This window comes from Epinephelus moara, chromosome 10 (genome assembly GCF_006386435.1).
Source record: "Epinephelus moara isolate mb chromosome 10, YSFRI_EMoa_1.0, whole genome shotgun sequence".
Classification (NCBI taxonomy): domain Eukaryota; kingdom Metazoa; phylum Chordata; class Actinopteri; order Perciformes; family Serranidae; genus Epinephelus; species Epinephelus moara.
Window position 1 is genome coordinate 17558649 of NC_065515.1, and position 12173 is coordinate 17570821.

The window sequence follows — 12173 nt, forward strand, 5'->3', positions numbered from 1 at the left end:
CACACTATCTGTTTTCCTCCTGAATATATATTCATTATTATTTTTGAATTGCCCTGTTTGATATACACATGTCCTGAAAGACACCATGCAGGGTTTTTCTAAAAAAAAACAATGTACAGACTTATACAGTAATTCCTCTCCATCATCACTTATGACCTGCAAGAAGTGTGTGATTGTAAATTTTTCAGCAGAGACTCTGCCCTCTGCCTCTGTTTTATTATTTTCTTTTTATTGTCAGGCAGCACGGTGGGGCAGTGATTAGCGTTGTCACGTCACAGCTGGTTCAAATCCAGGGTGGGGAGCCTTTCTGTGCTGAGTTTGCATGTTCTCCCTGTGTTAGCGTGGGGTTTCTCTGGGTACTCCAGCTTCCTCCCACAGTCCAAAGACGTACAGGTTAATTGGTGACTCTAAATTGTCTGTAGGTGTGAATGTGAGGGTGAATGGTTGTCTGTCTCTATGTGTCAGCCCTGATAGTCTAGCGACCTGTCCAGGGTGTACCCTGTCTCTCGCCCAGTGGATAAGCGGATATGGAAAATTAATGAATGAATGTCTGTGTTCGGGATGTTTATGGGTGTGCACCCCCACAGCGATCAGGTGAGGTTGGGGCTTTATAAAAAAAGGTAGCGACGAGGTGCCAGACAATGAGCAGCAGGTATCCAAGAGACACAACGCTGAAAAACACAAATATAGTGAGGAGAAACGCCAAACGAGAGTGAGTCTGGGTTTGACTTTTACACTCACTCATAGTACTTTCTTTTTTCCCCTCAAATTTCAATCACAGCATATTTTCCTCAATAACTGAGTGAAGCTCTTTTGTCCACTCAAGAGCTGTGCTATTTACTCCACACAAACACATCCTTATTTATTCTGCTCTCTGCCATTTTGATTAGACAGTTCCATAATCGGATCATTTCACATTTTCATTGTACTGATTCTCAATAATCACACTGATCAAATGAACCTAGCCAGAATCTTCCAAAATCTGGTGAGAGGGGCCCCAGGGCAAATCATTGTATTGAAGCCTCGAGTTTGCCATTTCTGTTGTTGTCATCTTGGCTTTGTAGAGCCAGAAGTGATATTTGGATGAGAGGATGGATCTGACTCAAAGACTGCGGTGATACCTCGCAGACAGCCCATCACTGAAGCTGCCCCGCCCAGTTGTCATGAATGTTGAAATTAGCTATAGAGACCCAAACTGTTTTTAAACATGTAAACATGTTTATTTCTGCCGTAAAGTCGGCATTTTAACATGGAGGTCTACGGAGATTGGCCCACTTCTGGAGCCAGCCTCAAGTGGCCATTAAAGGAACTGCAGTTTTTGACACTTATGCATTGGCTTCATTTTTTAGCGCCACAGGCTGCATCTTGGAAAGTCATTTAGCTTCTGATGGCTAATGTTAACAAACCAGATATTTCTGTAAAATGAACACTGCTGAATCAGTTTGCTGACTTCATGACTGTTCTGTACTTATGCTGTTGTTATCACTGTCTCATAATCATCACTTGTGGGCACAGGGGCTGCTGTTGTTCAGTCACATTAGGGATGTCGCTTTCCAGAGCGGGTCGACTAAAGTAAGATGTAAGAGGGGACTGAAAGACTTTTGGCGAGGAACTTGTCACCACCTGCTGTGAGCAGATTGATCGGCCCCAACTGTTCACAAACACTGCAATCACAACTTGAGCAATTCCTGCTCGTATCAAAACACAATAAAATTCCTGCTGAGTCTTTTCTCCAGTTCTTCTTTCACTCTTTCTGTTTTCGTCTTTCTGTCACCAACACCTTACCTGTCAGGTTTACAAAATCAGTTGTAGTTTCAGTTTCATGTCTTTCTCTCCCAGTTTCTCATGTGCTCCTGCCTCTCTTTCATTTAGAAAAACAGATCATTGATTATTTTGAATACCCAGTGGGTATATGGAATTGAAAAACAACTGAGTTTTCCAATTTAATATTGAAGAATACAATTAGATTAGCAAAGAAAGCACAACCAGAAATCAATATCTATATGGTTTGTAATTGTTTTTTAACTGAAAAATGAAATCACAAAAAAAACAACCATTCATTCTTTTTGTCTTCCATTTTCTTAATGGTCTGGAATAATTGGGTGAATAGATGACACACGGACCAATGAGAAATAATGTGGTTCAAGCAGCATACAGGAAAACACATTTGTGCGGTGCTGTGTGATCAATGAGAGGTACTGAAGCCTTTTGGAGACAGAAGGGTGACCAGTGATAAATCACTGCTGATGCCAGCCGAGGGATAACAGGCCAGTGGTTAATTTGTGACCAACGAAACCCATCATATAAAAGGTGACATAAATAAATCAGAAGATACATTGAAAACAGCACATTACTCCCTCTGACCTCTTTTCATTTCATAGTTTAAACAGCATGACTGACACACAGCTGGAACTTGTTTTAAAGCCCTGCCAGAAGTCGCCATTGGACAAAACAGGGATTAAAATCACTCCACCACCTCAAATTTACGACATCCAGAAAACTTTTATGCATTGATTCCACTGTGGCCCTCTGAGATAGCTGCGTATTGCTGCTGTCAGACAAAGATATGCAATGCTGCCTAAGCAAGGTAGTTACAGCTCAAAGAAAGGGCGCTTTAATGAGCGACACTCTGAAGAGTTTTAAGTAGATACTGCACTCTTTCAAAAAGCCAATTTCATGTGTTTGGAAGTCTGAGATAGCAGGTACAGCACACATTGTTCCGTCCTGAAATATTAAGGCAGTCATGTTCAGACCTCAGTTTTGTCCTCCGACTTTCCGTTCTAAACGACTCTGTATAGCTCTCCTCCTGAGTCTGTCAATGTGTGAGGCACCGCGAAGGCTGCTCGCAGAGGTTCCCGTGTCTTTACACTGGACCCCTTTTTGTGTTTGGGGCTTGAGACGGCACAGAACACTTTGTGCTTCATGCCTGCTGAAATATTCAGGAGGACACTGATAACTTGATGTAGCCGAACTTTGCAAACAGCGGAAGGATGGAGGAATAAGAATTACAATCACAGAGGAGACAAAGACAGACAAACAAAAGAAGGGATAATGGAGTTTGGGCCATTAGGAAGCAACGTTATTTTAGTTCACTAACAGTGAACTAAAAACTATGACTAGGTGTGAAAAATCATTTTAACTAACTGATATTTATAATGCCTACATGAACTTCTTAAATCATTCCCCTGACAACTACCCCCTTTATCAAAAAACAAAAACTAAAACCTATACTCACTGGCCACTTTATTAGGTACACCAGTTAAACCAGCTGTTCGTTAACGCAAATGGCTGATCCGCCAATCACATGGCAGCAACTCAATGCATTTAGGGATAGACATGGTCAAACCAAGCATCAGAATGGGGAAGAAAGATGATTTAAGTGACTTTGAACGTGACATGGTTGTTGGTGCCAGATGGGCTGGTCTGAGTATTTCAGAAACTTTCACACACAACCATCTCTAGGGTTTACAGAGGATGGGCTGATAAAGAGAAAATATCCAGTGAGCAGCAGTTCTCTGGGTGAAAATGCCTTGTTGATGTCAGAGGTCAGAGGAGAATGGCCAGACTGATTCAAGATGATAGAAAGGCAACAGTAACTCAAATAACCACTCGTTACAACCAAGGTCTGCAGAAGACCATCCCTGAACCAACAACACGTTGAACCTTGAAGCAGATGGGCTACAGCAGCAAAAGACCACACCAGGTGCCACTCCTGTCAGCTAACAACAGGAAACTTAGGCTACAGTTCACACAGGCTCACCAAAACTGGACAATAGAAGACTGGAAAAACGTTGCCTGGTCTGATGAGTCTGGATTTCTGCTGCCACATTCAGATGGTAGGGTCAGAATTTGGTGTAAACAACATGAAAGCATGGATCCATCCTGGTGTGGGGATATTTTCTTGGCACACTTTGGGCCCCTTATTACCAAATGAGCATGGTTTAAACACCACAGCCTACCTGAGTATTGTTGCTGACCGTGTCCATCCCTTTATGACCACAGTGTACCCATCTTCTGATGGCTACTTCCAGCAGGATAACGCACCATGTCACAAAGCTCAAATCATCTACCAAACTGGTTTCTTGAACATGACAATGAGTTCACTGTACTCCAATGGCCTCCACAGTCACCAGATCTCAATCCAATAGAGCACCTTTGGGATGTGGTGGAACGGGAGATTGCACAGCTAACAAATAAGCAGCAGCTGTGTGATGTTATCATGTCAATATGGACAAAAAATGTTTCGAGCACCTTGTTGAATCTATGCCACCAAGAATTAAGGCAGTTCTGAAGGCAAAAGGGGTCCAACCTGGTACCAGCAAGGTGTACCTAATAAAGTGTCCGGTGAGTGTTTTCTGAAACAATAAAAATTAGACTAAAACTAAATATTTTTAAACAATAAAAACAAAACTGAAATGAGCAAACCCTCTCTGAAAACAAAGTGAGACCAAAGTGAATTGAAAACAAAAAATAAAGACAAAATAAAAATCTCTGGAAATATCACTAAGCAAAAAGTGTGACGCAACAATATTTAAAAAACAAAAAGATTGACAACAATACTGTTTGTGCTCTAAAACACACTCAGAGCCCAGGGAAGTGCATTACAAGGGGATCTTAAAAAATCATTATAACTTATTAGGCTTAGCCACACTGTGAACGCAACAACTTTTCAGTAATTGATTGAGCATGCCTTTCCCATGGGATTCCATTCAATATGCCCTTAAGAGAAAACTTGGGTGGCTTTGAGCAGAACATCATATTAGAGACAATTTCACGGATCATTTGTCTCTGTCACAAAAATACCCCACACCTCCTGAAAAGGATGTCAGGTAGCAGCTTTGGGACAACACACATCTGAGTTAGCTCTCAAAGCAAAACTGTGGTACCAGTTTATTGGAAACAATCTGATTCTGTCTCATACTGAGGGTGTTTTTAACATCATCTACACTCGTGTATATAATCAGAGTGGACAAAATATGTTCAGCTATGTGGGTAAAAAACAAACAAACAGGTGCTCGGGGGAAACAATGTCCTTTAAAATTAACAAAAGGACTGTGAAGTTGTACATGTAGAGCCAAAAATGCCTCCAGTAGTTAAGAGCACTGTTTTACATGTTTTCTCCAAGTAGTTACGCATCAATGCAAAAACATCCCCGCAGGACACTGTAGGTGAGTCATGGCAGCTCGTGACCGGGGGATCCTTCTCACTGAATTCTGGGTTAGAAAAATGGAGCACTGTCTGATCTGAAAACAGCAGAATATATCTGAAGCAGCACCAAATGTTTAACTGCAAACATCCAGAAGAAATGAATAAAGAATGAAATGTCAGATAAAAGCTAGGGTAAGCAGTTTTTTTTTGGCATCAGTGGGTAAAACTTCCATAATAACCTTTGAGCGTCATCCAAATGGTCTGAGACAACACTGGACTTCTGCACCTCTTCTTGGCTCTGTTTTTAGGCTTCAGAAAACCTAGCCATTTTAGAGAGGACGCTGCTATTGGCTGTTCTACAAATGCAAATGCACATGCACGTCCCTTCAGATGGTGAAAGCCTGATTCAGTGGTGGAGAATCCTGCAGAAAAGGCTGCTATTCCAGCATTGGCAACAACTGCCTACACTGCAAAGCAAGCCCAAAAAATGGAGGATGGACTTATGAAACAAAAGAGTCTAAAAGACAGTCTGACAATGAACAAAATAAAAATACTGGCAACGTGTTTCAGAGATGGAGAGACTAACAGTTAAGCCTTCTGTTAGCCATAGCTAAAGGCTTACAGCTGCAGCTAATTCAAATTCATGTTTATGTGGTTAGGTAGAGCCTCGAAACACTGATGTCATCTCAGAGGGCTTCACATGCCCACAAGTCCCATAGAACTGCCGCTAGAGAACGGCAACGGGATCACAATCACGATCAGGATGACTGAAATGAGTGACTAGTACTTGTACCAGCGTTGCCAGGTGGGAAATGTAGGATTATCGTACCAGAGGCTCAAAATTATCGTATTTTGAGGGAAATTATCGTACATCCGTCATAACCAAAATAACAATCCTACTGATGCGCTATAGGTAAATACAGTCACTCTAGTGTTTACTTTTTTGGTTTACTTTTTTTTCCATTTTCCTCGCTTCTGTTTTTCCTCTTCTTCTGTTTTGAATCTCATTCTCACTCGACCTCCTGACGGGTCCTAGCGTCTCGTGGGGCGGGTACAGCTGACCATTCAGCCAATCGTGCTCATTTTTCAGAGACAAACATCACTCGTATCTCACGCTAAGCAAAGTGCGATTGGCTGGAAACATGTCACATGGGAACAAATACCTTCAGGGCTCACAAAAAAACTCCGGCATACTGATTACAACCACACATTCATGAAATGGTCAAATTATCATACATTAGGCCTTTTTTGGGATTATTGATCGTACATCGTACAGAGGGCCAAATTATCGTACAAATACGATAATTATCGTACACCTGGCAACGCTGACTTGTACAGGTTATTGTATGAAGTGCGTGCATATGCCCGTGCTTGTCTGGTGGGAGGGGCTTAGGACAGAGAGGGGAGAGCTGCAGGAAGTAGGCCGGTTTTAGCCTTTTCCAGACAAATGCCTACCCCAAGGGGCGTCGGTGGCTTAGTGGATAGAGCAGGCACCCCATGTTCAAGGCTGTTGCTGCCGTGGCCCGGGTTCTGTCCAATAAAGGCAAAAAATGCCCAAAAAATATCTTAATTTTTTTTTTTTTTTTTAATGCCTACCCCAACTTTAAAGGGGGAAAAAAAATCTTTACATTATTGTAGTTGTAATCACAGTGCACGCCTTGTTGAACGCAACCCCAAAACTCTGGGACCAGTTGCTAAAAACACCTTAAGTGTTCTCCATGAGTATGACACTAATGGCTTAATTTCTCCTTAGCTGAGGGTCTTACACAGTTGCACAGAATCCCTTAAAAGGCTTCCTTTGTTAAGGAAAAACGTTAACTCACTTACTGCATTGAGAGAGATTTACAGCAGTAAAAGTTTCCATGGAAATTATTTGTTTGCTTGGACTCACTCTTGTGATGCCTGTTATCATCTCACAAATGTAACTTATAGTTAGATAGTAAAAAGAATGGCAGAAGAAAAGAAGACATGAAAATCATGTTGGTCTGAGAAGGAAAAGCTTATACCTCTGGAGGTATCAACAATCACAGAAAGCACAAACTACAAATTAAATTGGATCCCCAAATACCAGAGAACAGAAACAATTGTAGGCAGAAATGAAACGAAAAAAGTGTAAAATCAAAAGTGTATCCACTGGGTTCTCCTGGTCGCAGAACACTCTTCTTGTGGTGTGTTGTTTTTTTTCATTTATCACCATAAATTCAGTCATGTTGCAGTTAAGACAAAGTCAGAGGAACATGCTTTTTTTGGCTTGCTTTGGTCGCTAACGTCTTTTGTGCAACAGTCTCTGAATTCCTTATGTATAACACCAAGACAAGGACAAAACCTTAAATACTGCTGTAGTATCCGTATTGTATCACACCGTCATGTTCAGTTTTGATGCCCGTGTGGAGGTTTGATGTGGTCAACTGATAATACATGCCGACATAAAGCAAGTAGGCGTAGCAGCTTACAGCCATGAATGTTTCTTTACAACAAGAGTCACGGTCATCTTCTCTTTGATGCATGTGCACCCCCCTCCCTGGTAAAATGGATGTTCTGTACCTCTGGTGTCTTCCGGTAGCACGATGGGAGGCATAAGGTCAGGCAGCTCCTCTTCACTCGCCTGCAGCCCCGAGGCTCTCAGCCTGCTCAGATCCAAGAAGTCTGGAACATCTATGGCCAAATCTGTACAGGAATACACAGATGTAACACTTAACTGATGCGCCGATATGAATGGTGATCAGAGGAGCCTGTGTATGTCTCCTGAAGGTGGTTCCAAAAGCATCTCAGCCCATAGACTTACAATGGGAGAGTGATGAGTCCAAATAAATATCTTTATATCCTGTTTAAAACCTTAAGACACATATTTATACATTATTCTTATATTAATGGTTTGTTTGTCATTTTTTTCATCGAATCATTGAAGGTTATTTTATTTTGATGCATAATTTTGATTGTTTTTTTTTTTTAAGTTTAGCTGGGGCCATGCACCTATTTTCAAACACCGCTCACAGTTCCCACTGAGGAGTAAAAACATAAATAGGAGAAACTTGACCACATGATAAGAAAGGATTCAGGCCCATCAAGGAACGGATAATCTCTACTGTTGAGAGGAGATAAATGGTTCCCCTGATGCAGCATAACTCAAGTCTCTGCTGGCTGTTTGTGTGACACTCCACCCACAAAACACATCTGTGGCTGTGACTGTGACATAAAACTCCCAAACGTAATACTAAAGACCATGATCTATAAATAGCAGTTTACACAACTGACCTATGATGCAGCCGTATCTCATTAGTGAAAACTGCACAGAGCTCAACACTTCAAACCCTGAAGTTTGTTGGCAAAGCGATGAAGGTGAATTGAGTTTTTGCAATTTAAAATGCTGCAAGTCATTTGAATTCAGTGAAAATTAACTCGCTGTCCAGATAAATTTAAAACTCCAGCGGCTCTTTACAGAAATGGACAGGATGAGAGAAGGGGAAGTTTACGTCTTTGTGTACAAAATTGCAGGTGAAGCAATTCATGTGTGTACAAAAGTCTACAGTTTGATCCTCTACTGTACGAGCCTGTGCCCTCACCATCAAACTGCTGTGTGATGGTGCCCTCTGCTGGACAGTTACAGCACTACAAATGCTTGGGAGACCAGTATAAGACATTTTATATCCCCAGGTGAAGGCTGACAGATAGTTACCTAGCTTCTTCGGCACCCAGTCGACCCCAAAAGTGAATTTCTTGATCTGCACAATCAGATACTCTGGGAAGGAGGCAAAACGGGAGGTCCTGCAGAGGAACACAAGGAACTCAAATTTTATAAATACAACTGGTTTTGAATTAAAGTTTTGAGGTGATGAGAAAACAGTGAGGTGTAGAGAAGTCATTCCAGGTCCTTTGCTTACTTGACTCCGGCTGACTTGGCCTGCAGCGCTGAGCTCCAGAAGTCTGGGACGTTCTCCGGCTCTGTGAAGGCCTGCAGGCAGGCTGTGAAGGGGATCCGTGCTCTGACCGGCTCAGGGGGAGCCCGCATGTTCTCCTCAGCATCCCTCCGCTTGGCCTCGTACGCCAGCAGCTCCTCTGGTAGAGTGACAACAAAGACTTTGAGCTGAGCATACACTGGGAGACTTTGAAAAGACTTTGAAAAGACTTCTAAAAGTCTGGCATCCTCTCAACATCTAAAGAAAATGTGAGGTTTTAGTTACACACTTTTAGATTTTTGCAAAAAACTTGGGATCTTACAGGGTCACTATTTGATATTATTTCCCTTCCTGCTCCTGGTGAAAAATATTAAGCCAAACTCCCCTTAGGAAATATAACATTTTGACAATTCCTTACATGTCTGCAAGAAAACATGACTGTAGAAACATGACATAAAAGGCGTCATACAGCAACAGTATTCTTGTCAATTCGGCATCAATATTATCTATAAAGATAAAATGTATTTGCATAGAAACTTCACATTTTGGATTTTGTTTCCCTAACTTGCCACCAGCCTCTGTTGGTTACCTGTGCTATTTTAAACTGAAACTGCGTGACTGAGCGGCTGTATTTTCCACTGAAATACGTGCCAGTTAGTGGATCAGATACGCGCCAATATTAAAACGTACTCTTGTTGATTCTGCTCTTCCAGTTTCTCCTCCCTTTTCACAGTACAAGAGAACTGAGACTTCTTTGCCTCCCCAGAGTCCCTTCAGTGTTGACTGTCTACTTCGATTTTTTTTGGGGTGCTGCAGAGAGCGCAGCAGTTCTTCACTTTTTGCATGAGCCAAGACTAAAAACTTACTGTCATATTAAATGGGTTCGACTTTGTGGGAGTTTTGAGACGAGAAAGACGAACCTAGGACAGCTCAGACTGAGTTTTATGACCACCAAACGATAAAGATCACTGAGGTAAATCTCTCATGATTTTATTTCAACATTGGAAATTTGTCTGCAAAAGTAAAATTCCTTGAAAAAGTCCTTTGGTGTGAAGCTGGCATAAGTGTTAACATCTGCAAAACTCCATAATATTCAGTATTTTGAAATTCAAATTTAAGTAAAAACAAGGGGAATACAAGGTGCACTTTAATAGCAGTTAATGATTTAAGGTGTTTTTAAGGGATTAAAGTCACATTTGTCTAAAGTAGTTATACAAGACCACAAAGAGTCATTTTTGGAGACAAACATGTCCTCCCTCACTCTAAACTACTCAGCCCCCAGTCTGGCAAGCCAGGACCTTCTGTGCCCTTTCAGAGAGCGACCTGCTGATTCTCCCAGCAGCTGGTGCCACCTGAGCTCAGCGTCGTGCCAGCTGTACCGACCAGAGGCAGCTGCGGCTTCCTGCTGCAGCACAACATTGTGTGTGTATGTGTGTGCATGTGTATGGGGGGTCTTTTACCTCGATTGGTGGCCGCCTCGATGGGAGCTGGCAGCTGGATGCAGTAGTCCACCCGCTGAGTGTAACGAACCCGGCGTGTCTGACAGCACTGAACTCGCTCCTCCACCAGGAAGCGGAAGACGTCGCTTGGGTTCTCCGAGCCTGCGCTGTTCCTCTGTAAGACAACAACGTACAGGGAAGATGAGAGGGTGAATGTGTATATCAACAACAAAATCAGTCAACGGCATGAGGCACACATTTCAGTTTGATAACAGATATGGACCAGTGATGTGGTCCTGCTCTAAAAAAATGATTGTGGGTCTATATAATGTGCCTGACCATATGATCCTTGAGGTGTGAGGTTTCCCTGTCTTTCTCAACGTTTTGTTTAGTTAGATCAGTGGTTCCCAACATTTTTCCTTCAGGGACCCAATTTCTATCATTTAATAAACTGACAACCCCTGACATTTTAGTGATAATTCACATAATATTTAATGCATAATAATAATAACAGTACAGAAGTTTGTGGAAAACAAGCTATTTATATAAATTTGGAGCAAATGGCCTGAGGAACGTGACAAAGAGCCCAAGGCATTGACTTGGCTTCCAAATTCCCCAGTTCCCAATTCGACTGAGCATCTGTGGGATGTGCCAATACCCCAGACGTACCACCCATCCACAGTGGAGCCTCTACAGATTGCACATAGCTCTGGCATATCAAGGTAGGGACACAGGAAGTCTAGGGATGCCCGGTTGTGTCTGGCACCAGGGTCTCAACGACAGATCCCTTGAGTCCTGTGGGTTGCGAGATGACGTACCAGCATATCCCAAGGACGCTCAGGAACAAGTAAGATAGATTTTTTTTGTTGTAATTGTGCAAAATAACATACAAAAAAATAAAATAAAATAAAGGTTTTTTTTTAACATTTAATTTTTTACTCAGATTTTTCATCAATCAATTCTTGATTTTTATAAACCAAATGACACCCTAACAGCAGTTAAACCTGTCATCTGTCCCATCTGTCCCTCATATTGTAATGGTATTATTTGGTATGCTGCGCTAATGCACCAATAATCTCATAAAAACTTCATTAGCCTGGAGCAGTTTCGTGTCTTGTGGTACGAAGGCTATGACAAATACTTTTTAGAGTGAGCTCTGAATATGTTTGATTGTATTATAGCTGTCAAAAACACAAGTATTGTTATTTAAATGACTGTATGTCTGCTTAAGAGCTGTGCAGAAGCTTCACATATACCCTGGACATGTAAAGCTTCTGTGACACATGGCAGCCTGAGGTCTCAAATGCAACTCTATCTATAAATCTATTCTCTGCCGCGGTCTATTACAGTCTCCTGGCATGACTTCATCCCGACTGCTGTTTGACCCACATCTCTTAATACAGTCATTCATAATGCAGATATAACCCTTTAATTTAGGACCCGCCTCATCTGACCGAACCCTCCATAACTGAGAGTGTTACATCTTTTCAGAATCGCAGGCACATTAATCACCATCACTGAGCGGCTCCGTGTCACCTCGCTGCTCATGAACAGCAGGGGTCATCGAAGTTTACGCTGTTTATTTGAAGACTGTGATGAAGGATGGCGTCGCGACTTAACACAGCAGTTTGCGCTGCACTCTTTCTGCAACCCAGCCCTTCTATTCTAAGAGGCTACAGAAATACACAAG

General features: G+C 42.0%; 1 protein-coding gene across 3 annotated transcripts in view; it reads right to left on the reverse strand.

Moving 5' to 3' along the window:
- Nucleotides 1-12173, reverse strand: part of usp13 (ubiquitin specific peptidase 13) — a 52759-nt gene that overhangs the window by 18231 nt on the left and 22355 nt on the right. For all 3 annotated transcript variants that reach the window (XM_050055193.1, XM_050055192.1, XM_050055190.1), the window contains exons 12-15: nucleotides 10505-10658; nucleotides 9030-9204; nucleotides 8825-8913; nucleotides 7693-7815 (exon numbers count right to left, since the gene is read on the reverse strand). In XM_050055193.1, the coding sequence (XP_049911150.1) occupies nucleotides 7693-7815; nucleotides 8825-8913; nucleotides 9030-9204; nucleotides 10505-10658 (541 nt within the window). The remainder of the gene's footprint in view (nucleotides 1-7692; nucleotides 7816-8824; nucleotides 8914-9029; nucleotides 9205-10504; nucleotides 10659-12173) is intronic.